Here is a 12,893-nt window from a genome sequence, read left to right on the forward strand (position 1 = left end):
AGAATGAGGTCACTCAATGAGCGTTGGACCAAAATACAGTTTGAAAACTATTTATTAATCTAGAAGTCTTTCAATATGAAATGCGTGATTGATAAGAGCCCACCAGGTCTCCATATGTGCTCTCGGTCTCTGCTGGTCTCACTCCAGGTTTGGTCCTGGTTTTGACCGGATCCCCAGACCTGCTCTGTCCCCGAGGAGCCCTGACCCCCTGCTGGATCTCTGTCTGCACCCCAAGCCTGATTGTGGCCTTCGTCTCCATCAGATACCCAGTCCTCCACAGGACCTTGTTCCTGACACACCACCCATACTGTTTCCACTCCGTCTTGTTCTTGGCTCCTGCCAGGAATCCATGTCTGGTCTGGAGGGAAGTGACCTACCCGGTCCCTGCCGGAGTTCCACATCTGGTCCTGGGTTTGATCTCCACCTGTGGCCACGGGGTTCCTCCTGTCCTTCCTGATGTTACAGTTCTTACCCTGAGGCAGGTGCTGCTTTTTGCTTGTCTCTGGACCCTGAGTCCACACATTTTTTGCCCTCAGTCTTGGAGAGAGCCGCGGAGTAGGTGGAGCCATTGACCCAGGGTCAGTCCCATTAGAAAGTCCTCCTGATGACTTCACCGAGCAGCTGCTGGTGGGGTGATCTACTGCTTCTGTGGCAAGATCGTTGAACCTGTTTCAGAGAAAATGTATCCATTATTTTTATTATTGTTTCAAAGTTATGAGGTGACTTCTTGAAGTTTCTCACCTGAACAGTCTATCTGCGGCTCATCGGTGTTTCTTACCTTTTTTTGCCGTAAGGTCTTTTCATCTTTAGAGGCTCGTGGGATTGAGGCTCATCATTCTGCAGGACAGAAATAGATGATGCCTCTAACCGGCCAGTTTCACAACAGCAAAACAGCATATTCAGTGAACGAGTTCATCCTTACTTTGACTAATCCAACTGAATTCAGTTCACAGGTTCTCTGTGGCATCCGTTTAGAAGCTGCAGGAGAAACTAAATTGACGTAAAAAGGGCAAAAAATACATGTATGAAAACTAACGGTTTGATTACCTGGACACGGTTCACCACTTTTAGATTGTGACTTGACACATTTCTTCTTTCTGAGCACATATAATGGTGACATATCCTCCCCGCTGTGAGAAGGGTCCATTCCAGGTGCACAAACACCATGTGGAAGCTATGGCTGTAAAAACAGGACAGAAAACATCGACATACGTGACCTCTTCTGCTGCAACAGATGTGCTCTTCTGCTGACCAGCTGACAGAAATAAAATAAATATAACACATGCAACCCTTGATTTGTCTCATACTCGTTATTTTTAAGTTTTCCTGTCACAACGGGAAAAAAAATCTACAATTTCCACATGAGTAACTTTCAACAAACACAAGTGAACTGCTGTATGTATATTTTCAACTTTTGTTCCTGTTTAGAATCAATGTTATTTCTTTATAACTTCTGCACAGAGATTGGTTCCTGAAAAAACTGTGTGAAATATTACCATCACGCAGGACGTTTAACTGCAAATCTATCCGTGGGGAAATCACAGAATACACAAGATGAGGATAGAACAGTCAAAAGAGAAGTACTCGTTTTTGCAGTATCCCCATTAAAACTGTTATTCCCGAGCTGGAGCGCACACACTTGAATCCACCATCATTGAAAGCGAACAAATTTTTATGTTTTTTTTATGACGTCAGACATAAAAACGAGTCGGACACTGCAGTTTAAACAAATCTGGTGTTGGCTAGTTAACCTGCTGCTCCCTGGTTTCCATTGTTTCCTGGCGGTTGGAGAAATACAGTGGTGACCGACGAAGCCTACCGTCCTACAGCTCACTCCCCCTGGAAGCACCCACTGCCTCCATGTCGTTCAGTCTGGCCTCCTCTGTCGCCTTCCCTTCCGGCAGCGAAACCCCCTAGGAGAGGCTAACGTCCAGGAAGGCCCGGGGCGGCTGTTAGGAACACTCCGGCGTTCAAGTTCGTGTCGATAGGAGGCAGACGAATCTCCACGCTGCTTCTGGCTGATGTGCAGCAGAATACAACACTCTCCCTGCTGCATCTGCTGTTGCCTTAACGGTCTGTCGTTAATTCGGCTACTCTTCCATGACCGACGTGGTTTCAACAAGTGTGAGGCGCAAGAAATGGAGGGAGTACTGGTAGGAATTACGTAATTTTTTGTAAGGTTATCTGTGCATGGGGAGGGATATATATTCATCTGTGGGTGGAAAATTGAAACCTCTTAAAAAGTGAACTTAGAATATCCTGAAATGTAAGCTGCCATTTTCCGTTGGTTGGGCCCTTTGCAGCTAGACTTGTTTATCAGTCAGTAGCTGGCAAAGCGACGTAATAATGCAACGTCACAATAATGCGACGCAGTGTTGAAATGTTTCATGATGCAAATAAAGCACAAGTCGTCTCTCCTCGTGTGTAATTTGGGCTTGGTCGCATTAGAAAAAGAGCAAAGATTATATTTAGTGGTCAGGAATACGAGCAGACGTTGAAGGCAGCAGCAGCCAGCAGGTGGGCGTGTCCTCCCGCGAGCAGTCTTCCGGTGAGAGGTCGACAGCATCAGCGGGCAGGTCAACATTTTCATTAAAGTGATCCAACTTTGGCCAGATTTCAGCACTATTGAACACGTTTTTCATGTTTAATTTCTACGAATTTACCTGTAATCTTGGGCCAAAAATCAACGTGAGTGGTTTTTAGATTTAATAAAAGAAGGTTTTTTAAAGATTATTTTCTCTACAGTCTATCGCTTGGCAGTTTTAAAACACAAATTTTGTTGAATTTTATGCTGTCATCCTCCATCTGTGTTCATGTTTATCATCATTGCACTTACTCTGTAATGTCATCAACAGGAAAGTAAAGGCCAGTCACATCCAGGAAGGAGCTCTGTTTTCTCTGGTAAGTGTGTGGCAGATCAGCCAGGAGGACTTCAAGGACATTATCATCCAGGAACGTAAGTAAAAATGATGAATAAAGACGTGAAACCCTTGTTGGTGTGAGGCTGTAAACGTTCCCGTTTTTCTGTTTAGTTTGGGATGTTTCTGCTGTGTTGTGGGTGGGACTCCATGTTCTAGGGCTGATGTTCATGTTATCTCTTCATTTAATTAAATTTGCCTCCATCTTTTTTTTTGTCTGTAAACAGATGGACCACACCACTGGTGAGCGCACAAATCATTTCATAAACCCACAACATACCAGCTGTGATGCTTTAAGTATACACAGAATAAAATAAAGCTCCATTACACCTGAAGATAAATGCAATGTTTTATGTTTGTAATATTATAAATCAGCTTTTAGAACACGAATGACAATGAAAACTGAACCTCCTCAATAAAATCATTTTCCTGTCAAAACTAAACTGACATTTTAGTTTGAAGCAGACACGGGGGGGCGTGGGTGACATTTAGGATGGGTGTGTATTCTTGAAGAAAATAATCAACAAAATGAGCAAAAATCTGTGTTTTCCAAAGCCTCACCGCTGCATCTCTCACATCCAGCCAAACGGCCTTCTCTGTTTTTAGTGACTTGGAAAAAGTTTTATGTCCACCTGGCGGGCTGCACTGGTGGGGCTCATCTTCACATTGTGGACCTCCTGAAACAGCTGAACCAGAGTGAGGTTTTCTCTCCAGAAGAAAGTGATTACATCGTGGTTTTCTGTCCTGTGAGGTCACACATTAGGACTGACATCTCTGTAGCCTTGGAGACTGTTCCAGGTAACCCTTCTTTGTGTCCTGCTCCTCTTATTTGTATGATTTTCAACCAACAATTTGGAACATTGTGTGTTTTCTTGACTGCGAAGAGAATAAAACCTGACCGTCTGCAACTCCTTCTTCCTTCCAGCCTTGAAACCGACAATCCTGGTGGTGCTGCATCACACCTTTGACCCTGATTCTGTTGAAGCTGACAGCAAGAGGCAGGTGTGCAACCGCCTCCCAGACCTCCTGCTCACCGTGGACTGTCTTTTCAACGAGGGCAAACTCCTCAGCAGCAAACACAATAAAGCGGCTTACATGGAGATCATCAAGCTCATCGCCACATCTTACCAGGGTTACGCTAATAAGGTAAAGATGGCACATTTCCTGCCACTGTCTCCTCTTAAATGCTTCTGTTTCACACTAATCTTTGTCCTCCGTACTCCTGCCTGCTTTCTGGACATCACTCTTTATGGTAAGCCATGAACTCCTTACTCAGATAAATTCAGTCACCCATCCATCCATCCATTCTCTACCGCTTATCCGGGGTCGGGTCGCGGGGGCAGCAGCCTAAGGAGAGAAGCCCAGACTTCCCTCTCCCCAGCTACCTCCTCCAGCTCATCCGGAGGGATCCCCAGGCGTTCCCAGACCAGTCGAGAGACAGAGTCTCTCCAGCGTGTCCTGGGTCTTCCCGGGGGTCTCCTACCGGAGGGACATGCCCTGAACACCTCACCAGGGAGGCGTCCAGGGGGCATCCTAACTAGATGCCCAAGCCACCTCATCTGGCTCCTCTCAACGCGGAGGAGCAGCGGCTCTACTCTGAGCTCCTCCCGGATGGCAGAACTTCTCACCCTATCTCTAAGGGAGAGCCCAGCCACCCTATGGAGGAAGCTCATTTCAGCCGCTTGTACCCGTGATCTTGTTCTTTCGGTCATTACCCAAAGCTCATGACCATAGGTGAGGGTAGGAACGAAGATCGACCGGTAAATCGATCTTCTCTTCACCACAACGGACCGGTGCAGAGTCCGCATTACTGCGGATGCCGCACCGATCCGCCTGTCGATCTCCCGCTCCATTCTTCCCTCACTCGTGAACAAGACCCCGAGGTACTTAAACTCCTCCACTTGGGTCAGGATCTCCTCCTTGACCCGGAGAAGGCACTCCACCTTTTTCCGGTCGAGAACCATGGCCTCGGATTTGGAGGTGCTGATTCTCATCCTAGCCGCTTCACATGCGGCGGCGAACCGATCCAGTGATAATTGGAGGTCACGGGCCGATGACGCCAACAGGACCACATCATCCGCAAAAAGCAGAGACCCGATCCTGAGGTCACCAAACCGGATCCCCTCAACACCATGACTGCACCTAGAAATTCTGTCCATAAAAATTATGAACAGAATCGGTGACAAAGGGCAGCCCTGGCGGAGACCAACCCTCACCGGAAACGAGTTCGACTTACTGCCAGGAATGCGGACCAAACTCTGGCACCGATCGTACAGGGAGCGGACGGCCTGTATCAGCGGGTTGTTAAAGCAGAAGTGAAAGTGAAACTTACCTTGCTGAGTCACCCTGGTCTTTTCTATGTCTCCAGATAATAAAGCAGTAATTCTGGTGGTGATGCATCACACCTTTGATCCTGATCTGGTGATTGTAGAGAGCAGATTACAGGAGCTCCCTAGAAACGTCCGCCTCACTGTCGACTCCCTGTTCCATCAAGGCAGGCTCCTCAGGTGTAACCGCAACGATATTGCCTGGGATCAGATCCAACTTTCAACATTCCTATTCCTGAAGTACACAAAATGTTGATGAAGATTGTGCAGGAAGTTGTCTCAGTGGTGGACAGTGGTGATGCTGAAGGTGACTGTGGTGGTACCGGTCCAACCCCTGCTTGGCCACATTATGCACAAAATCCCTGGACTGGTTCTTAAGGAACTTCTCAAACTTCTTGAAGGCTTTTTTGTTCGTCACAAACCAGTCCTGCATAGGGCAGAAATGCAAATGTTAGGAGAAAAACCTGCCGTGCATCACAGGACGGCGAGCAGAGCAGAACATCCGATACCTCCGAGTGGATAGAGTTGATGTGGTATTTGACTCCACTTTCAGAGTTGAACTCTTTATTGCAGATCAGACACCTGTACTTTCCTGCCTCAAATTCACCCTGAGATCACAGGAAATACCATCACTCGGAATGTCAGCCACAAAAATTATTCATCAGACGTGTGAACAATCTTCAAGCGTCCCAGATCTACACCAGGCAGTTCCTGCTTCTGTCCACAGACCAGGGTCACTCAGGGATGTTTCAGAGTTAAAGAAAGATGCCGACGTACCTTCGTACACAGTCCCAGATGAGCCTTCAGCCCCGACACACTGGTGTAGGTGGAGCAACAACCCTGCAACAGTTACCAGCAGCTTCAGTTACAGAAGGAAATAACCCCAAAAGAAGACATTTTTAGAATATCCAGAAGATTATAAACTGACCATAAATAGGTCTTTTTGTTCCATTAACGGCACACATTAATCTGCAGTTCCACTGTCAAATGTTGGGAACATGTGATCAATAACTGATCACTGTTGATTCTCTGCATCGGTCTGTGGTCCAGCTCATGTTGGCAGACTTATCAAGTCCAGTAAAAAGAACCCTCCAGAGATTTTGTGCGATGTCATCATGAAAACATGTGTTTCTTCTTCCTAACAATGACTGTTTTTAGACTGCCAGATTATAATAGAACGTTTTAGGCAGATTATTTTGAGGGTGTCTGTGGATCAATCTGATTAATCACAATTCAGACACGGGACCCAGCAATTCAAGTGTTCTTCATTCACATCAGAGATAAATGAAAGGTGGATAAAAGGTGGATGTACTGTGCACATTTCTGTACAGCAGAGCTCCCAGGCCAGACTGGAGCCTGCAGGCAGCTCAGGGGACTTCAGTGAATACCTGCTCCCTCTCTTTCCCACTTCCTAAACCCCTGAAGTGGGTCAGCAGCTTTAATTTTCTGTCACTGTTCTTCCATTAATGCATTTATACATTTTTTATGGCCCTTTTGAGTTTAAGATGAAGCATCTTCTACCTGGTTGGGACATTTGACCTTCCTCCGCAGCTTCACCTCATTCTTCCACTTCCTCAGCACATCTTGGCTGAAGGCGGGCAGGCCCGGCCGGGCGTACTTCAACTACGAGACATAAAAACGTGAACGAGCACAACAGAATGTCCCGCGTCTGTCCTTCCAGATGTCCTCACCTTTTTATCATCAGGCACCAGGTCCGACTGAAACTTCCTCTTGGGCCAGTCTTTGGGCAGCTCATTGTTGGCGATCTCAGCCAGGTGAAAGTTGGCCACCTGGGCCGAGGCTCGCTGCACCCGACCACTGGCCGTCCTCTCCGGGTTGGCCTCACTCTGAGCATTCTGGGCCTCATCTTCATCGCTCTTCAGCGGCATCTGTGAAGGTGTTGGGTGGAAGGAGAAAATAGCATCCATACATTATTATATCATTCTCATTTGTTACTTTATATTCACTGTTTTTTTAATGTTGTGTTGATTAGGTAAATACTATCATATAAAAAGGATATTTGGTTACTGGCATCACGTATTTCACTATCATTTTACGGCAATTACCATTTATAACACCACTTCTATTGCTGTTTTAATTGTAAATGGTGGTAGAAGTGGTGCAAGTAATGACAGAAACCCGAGTTGATGTCATTTAAATTGGAATTCTCACACTATATTATTACTTATCTTTCATGCACTTCTTGGACCTTCAGTCCTCATACCTCCTGCCATACCTCCTACAGAATTTATTTGGATTACATACATTTGGAAATAAGCAGAGTCCTGCAGAGCGCTGACTTATTATTATTCCGTTTACAGGAATCACTGAACTACTGCTCATAAGTAGTCAGATCTTTGTAACTGAAGGTGAAAATCCCATTGTGACGTCGCTGACCTGGTCTTGAAGCTATTTGCATGTGCCTGAGAGCACAAGTGGCGTTGGGTGCTGTGACTCACAGGAGCGTGCTCCGATCTCAGGTGATACTCCAGACCCGCTTTGGACTTGTAGGGTTTCCCACAGTGGGAGCAGTTGAGCAGCAGCTTCTCCAGCTCAGACTCCTGCTTCCCACACTTCCTCATGTGGTACACGTATCCCATGATGCTGCTGAATGCCGCGTTGCAGCCCTGACAGAAAAGTTGAAGGTTGGAGCTCCTCATCCTGATGCATCTCACCACAAACAGCTAGTTTACCTCTTTGGAGCATTTTAACTTTCCGAGTCTCTTCAGGATTTTGCGTAGTTTCTCTTTGATCACACGATCGTCCAGGTCCTTGGCGTCATTTGACAAGGGCTAAAACCAGTTTTAATGAAACTATTAGGAGAGAAAGAGTGAAATAGAAGAGGTCTGGAGGTCTGACGGTCGTTACCAGGTGGCTGTGGTCGGCCATGATGTGATACTTCATCCCTGTGGACGACTTCAGCTGCTTCCCACAGTGCTGGCAGGTAAAAGGTTGCTGCACATCAGGTTAAATAAAAGACAAACTTAATCACCAACTAATTAAATCACCAATTCTTTAAAAGGCCTCCCTAAAAAGGCCTTATTTGAATAAATGTGGGCTGATGTTTGTGTTAGCGGCTCAAGCTCTGATTCTCTGTAGTGTTTGGCTGCTCAGGGCTCACCTGTCTGCAGTTCTCCATGTGCTTCTTCAGACCTTCAACCGTCTTCCTGCTCACACTTTTACACTTTGGACAACTGACTCTGCCTTTGGCCACAATCTGGATTTGCCAGCGCTCCTCCTCACTTCCTGGAAAAGCAAAAAGGAGAAAGTTGTTTTTTGAGCGATAATGTTGGGGGAATTTTTGGAATTCGTGAAGTCGTAACACGTGTTCCCTCTCTCCACCTGCAGGGTAGGTAGGAGGATCCTTTTTGATGGAGCTGACGGGGGGTTTCTGCTCATCGCTCCGATGCAGTGTGGACCCTTCACAAACACCGGCTCCATGCAAACCTGAAATAACATACCGATCCAGTTCCTGTCATTTAATCTAAAAAATAAAAGCATGTGGCGAGGAAGAAAAGAAATAACACTGGTAAATTCAGATTTATTTATTTTTTTGCTCAGGTCAACTTTATTGTCCAGCAACACATTTATATATTCTTGGATGGCTTGGATGTGAGACTCTTTTCATGTGTTTGTGTATGTGTGTGTGTGTGATGTGATGAAAGCCATCCAGGTGTTTTCTCTGTGTTTTTGAGGCACATGACATGTCTACTAATGATGGTGGGATGGTTGATGACCACCAAAGCAATCAGGACAAAACAGTGAGGGGTTTTACTTACGAGGTTGTCTGACCCCTGGAGGCCAAGAGGAGTCAGGAGGGGGGCTCTGCTCCACAGATCCTCTCTGGACTTTCTTCATGTTCAACTCTACACAGAACAAACAGAGAATGAGGTCACTCAATGAGCGTTGGACCAAAATACAGTTTGAAAACTATTTATTAATCTAGAAGTCTTTCAATATGAAATGCGTGATTGATAAGAGCCCACCAGGTCTCCATATGTGCTCTCGGTCTCTGCTGGTCTCACTCCAGGTTTGGTCCTGGTTTTGACCGGATCCCCAGACCTGCTCTGTCCCCGAGGAGCCCTGACCCCCTGCTGGATCTCTGTCTGCACCCCAAGCCTGATTGTGGCCTTCGTCTCCATCAGATACCCAGTCCTCCACAGGACCTTGTTCCTGACACACACCCCCCATACTGTTTCCACTCCGTCTTGTTCTTGGCTCCTGCCAGGAATCCATGTCTGGTCTGGAGGGAAGTGACCTACCCGGTCCCTGCCGGAGTTCCACATCTGGTCCTGGGTTTGATCTCCACCTGTGGCCACGGGGTTCCTCCTGTCCTTCCTGATGTTACAGTTCTTACCCTGAGGCAGGTGCTGCTTTTTGCTTGTCTCTGGACCCTGAGTCCACACATTTTTTGCCCTCAGTCTTGGAGAGAGCCGCGGAGTAGGTGGAGCCATTGACCCAGGGTCAGTCCCATTAGAAAGTCCTCCTGATGACTTCACCGAGCAGCTGCTGGTGGGGTGATCTACTGCTTCTGTGGCAAGATCGTTGAACCTGTTTCAGAGAAAATGTATCCATTATTTTTATTATTGTTTCAAAGTTATGAGGTGACTTCTTGAAGTTTCTCACCTGTCTATCTGCGGCTCATCGGGTGTTTCTTACCTTTTTTTGCCGTAAGGTCTTTTCATCTTTAGAGGCTCGTGGGATTGAGGCTCATCATTCTGCAGGACAGAAATAGATGATGCCTCTAACCGGCCAGTTTCACAACAGCAAAACAGCATATTCAGTGAACGAGTTCATCCTTACTTTGACTAATCCAACTGAATTCAGTTCACAGGTTCTCTGTGGCATCCGTTTAGAAGCTGCAGGAGAAACTAAATTGACGTAAAAAGGGCAAAAAATACATGTATGAAAACTAACGGTTTGATTACCTGGACACGGTTCACCACTTTTAGATTGTGACTTGACACATTTCTTCTTTCTGAGCACATATAATGGTGACATATCCTCCCCGCTGTGAGAAGGGTCCATTCCAGGTGCACAAACACCATGTGGAAGCTATGGCTGTAAAAACAGGACAGAAAACATCGACATACGTGACCTCTTCTGCTGCAACAGATGTGCTCTTCTGCTGACCAGCTGACAGAAATAAAATAAATATAACACATGCAACCCTTGATTTGTCTCATACTCGTTATTTTTAAGTTTTCCTGTCACAACGGGAAAAAAAATCTACAATTTCCACATGAGTAACTTTCAACAAACACAAGTGAACTGCTGTATGTATATTTTCAACTTTTGTTCCTGTTTAGAATCAATGTTATTTCTTTATAACTTCTGCACAGAGATTGGTTCCTGAAAAAACTGTGTGAAATATTACCATCACGCAGGACGTTTAACTGCAAATCTATCCGTGGGGAAATCACAGAATACACAAGATGAGGATAGAACAGTCAAAAGAGAAGTACTCGTTTTTGCAGTATCCCCGTTAAAACTGTTATTCCCGAGCTGGAGCGCACACACTTGAATCCACCATCATTGAAAGCGAACAAATTTTTATGTTTTTTTTATATGACGTCAGACATAAAAACGAGTCGGACACTGCAGTTTAAACAAATCTGGTGTTGGCTAGTTAACCTGCTGCTCCCTGGTTTCCATTGTTTCCTGGCGGTTGGAGAAATACAGTGGTGACCGACGAAGCCTACCGTCCTACAGCTCACTCCCCCTGGAAGCACCCACTGCCTCCATGTCGTTCAGTCTGGCCTCCTCTGTCGCCTTCCCTTCCGGCAGCGAAACCCCCTAGGAGAGCTAACGTCCAGGAAGGCCCGGGGCGGCTGTTAGGAACACTCCGGCGTTCAAGTTCGTGTCGATAGGAGGCAGACGAATCTCCACGCTGCTTCTGGCTGATGTGCAGCAGAATACAACACTCTCCCTGCTGCATCTGCTGTTGCCTTAACGGTCTGTCGTTAATTCGGCTACTCTTCCATGACCGACGTGGTTTCAACAAGTGTGAGGCGCAAGAAATGGAGGGAGTACTGGTAGGAATTACGTAATTTTTTGTAAGGTTATCTGTGCATGGAGGGATATATATTCATCTGTGGGTGGAAAATTGAAACCTCTTAAAAAGTGAACTTAGAATATCCTGAAATGTAAGCTGCCATTTTCCGTTGGTTGGGCCCTTTGCAGCTAGACTTGTTTATCAGTCAGTAGCTGGCAAAGCGACGTAATAATGCAACGTCACAATAATGCGACGCAGTGTTGAAATGTTTCATGATGCAAATAAAGCACAAGTCGTCTCTCTCTCCTCGTGTGTAATTTGGGCTTGGTCGCATTAGAAAAAGAGCAAAGATTATATTTAGTGGTCAGAATACGAGCAGACGTTGAAGGCAGCAGCAGCCAGCAGGTGGGCGTGTCCTCCCGCGAGCAGTCTTCCGGTGAGAGGTCGACAGCATCAGCGGGCAGGTCAACATTTTCATTAAAGTGATCCAACTTTGGCCAGATTTCAGCACTATTGAACACGTTTTTCATGTTTAATTTCTACGAATTTACCTGTAATCTTGGGCCAAAAATCAACGTGAGTGGTTTTTAGATTTAATAAAAGAAGGTTTTTTTTATGAAAGATTATTTTCTCTACAGTCTATCGCTTGGCAGTTTTAAAACACAAATTTTGTTGAATTTGCTGTCATCCTCCATCTGTGTTCATGTTTATCATCATTGCACTTACTCTGTAATGTCATCAACAGGAAAGTAAAGGCCAGTCACATCCAGGAAGGAGCTCTGTTTTCTCTGGTAAGTGTGTGGCAGATCAGCCAGGAGGACTTCAAGGACATTATCATCCAGGAACGTAAGTAAAAATGATGAATAAAGACGTGAAACCCTTGTTGGTGTGAGGCTGTAAACGTTCCCGTTTTTCTGTTTAGTTTGGGATGTTTCCGCTGTGTTGTGGGTGGGACTCCATGTTCTAGGGCTGATGTTCATGTTATCTCTTCATTTAATTAAATTTGCCTCCATCTTTTTTTTCTCTGTAAACAGATGGACCACACCACTGGTGAGCGCACAAATCATTTCATAAACCCACAACATACCAGCTGTGATGCTTTAAGTATACACAGAATAAAATAAAGCTCCATTACACCTGAAGATAAATGCAATGTTTTATGTTTGTAATATTATAAATCAGCTTTTAGAACACGAATGACAATGAAAACTGAACCTCCTCAATAAAATCATTTTCCTGTCAAAACTAAACTGACATTTTAGTTTGAAGCAGACACGGGGGGGGCGTGGGTGACATTTAGGATGGGTGTGTATTCTTGAAGAAATAAAAAATGAGCAAAAATCTGTGTTTTCCAAAGCCTCACCGCTGCATCTCACATCCAGCCAAACGGCCTTCTCTGTTTTTAGTGACTTGGAAAAAGTTTTATGTCCACCTGGCGGGCTGCACTGGTGGGGCTCATCTTCACATTGTGGACCTCCTGAAACAGCTGAACCAGAGTGAGGTTTTCTCTCCAGAAGAAAGTGATTACATCGTGGTTTTCTGTCCTGTGAGGTCACACATTAGGACTGACATCTCTGTAGCCTTGGAGACTGTTCCAGGTAACCCTTCTTTGTGTCCTGCTCCTCTTATTTGTATGATTTTCAACCAACAATT

General features: G+C 45.6%; 2 protein-coding genes across 10 annotated transcripts in view; both read right to left on the reverse strand.

Annotated features, from left to right (window-relative positions):
• Positions 1–2,134, reverse strand: part of LOC130516294 (zinc finger protein 512-like) — a 5,027-nt gene extending 2,893 nt beyond the window's left edge. For 2 of the 5 annotated variants that reach the window (XM_057017285.1, XM_057017284.1), the window contains exons 1-5: positions 1,820–2,134; positions 1,048–1,180; positions 923–978; positions 779–837; positions 104–666 (exon numbers count right to left, since the gene is read on the reverse strand). In XM_057017285.1, the coding sequence (XP_056873265.1) occupies positions 104–666; positions 779–837; positions 923–978; positions 1,048–1,147 (778 nt within the window). In that variant the 5' untranslated portion in view covers positions 1,148–1,180; positions 1,820–2,134. Of the gene's footprint in view, positions 1–103; positions 669–741; positions 838–922; positions 979–1,047; positions 1,181–1,751 lie in introns of those variants that run through there. The other 3 variants (XM_057017283.1, XM_057017286.1, XM_057017287.1) reach the window with 3 other exon arrangements.
• LOC130516300 (zinc finger protein 512-like) overlaps positions 1–11,053 on the reverse strand; it is a 20,983-nt gene extending 9,930 nt beyond the window's left edge. For 3 of the 5 annotated variants that reach the window (XM_057017301.1, XM_057017302.1, XM_057017300.1), the window contains exons 1-17: positions 10,948–11,053; positions 10,174–10,306; positions 10,049–10,104; positions 9,905–9,963; positions 9,232–9,796; positions 9,025–9,111; positions 8,588–8,692; positions 8,367–8,491; positions 8,114–8,200; positions 7,939–8,037; positions 7,705–7,872; positions 6,937–7,134; positions 6,767–6,868; positions 6,023–6,085; positions 5,755–5,853; positions 5,569–5,672; positions 5,251–5,480 (exon numbers count right to left, since the gene is read on the reverse strand). In XM_057017301.1, the coding sequence (XP_056873281.1) occupies positions 5,453–5,480; positions 5,569–5,672; positions 5,755–5,853; positions 6,023–6,085; positions 6,767–6,868; positions 6,937–7,134; positions 7,705–7,872; positions 7,939–8,037; positions 8,114–8,200; positions 8,367–8,491; positions 8,588–8,692; positions 9,025–9,111; positions 9,232–9,481 (1,515 nt within the window). In that variant the 5' untranslated portion in view covers positions 9,482–9,796; positions 9,905–9,963; positions 10,049–10,104; positions 10,174–10,306; positions 10,948–11,053 and the 3' untranslated portion in view covers positions 5,251–5,452. Of the gene's footprint in view, positions 1–5,250; positions 5,481–5,505; positions 5,673–5,754; positions 5,854–6,022; positions 6,086–6,173; positions 6,226–6,766; positions 6,869–6,936; positions 7,135–7,704; positions 7,873–7,938; positions 8,038–8,113; positions 8,201–8,366; positions 8,492–8,587; positions 8,693–9,024; positions 9,112–9,231; positions 9,797–9,904; positions 9,964–10,048; positions 10,105–10,173; positions 10,307–10,947 lie in introns of those variants that run through there. The other 2 variants (XM_057017303.1, XM_057017304.1) reach the window with 2 other exon arrangements.
• Between the last annotated feature and the right edge of the window lie 1,840 nt (positions 11,054–12,893).

Source organism: Takifugu flavidus, chromosome 19 (assembly GCF_003711565.1).
Source record: "Takifugu flavidus isolate HTHZ2018 chromosome 19, ASM371156v2, whole genome shotgun sequence".
NCBI classification, from domain to species: domain Eukaryota; kingdom Metazoa; phylum Chordata; class Actinopteri; order Tetraodontiformes; family Tetraodontidae; genus Takifugu; species Takifugu flavidus.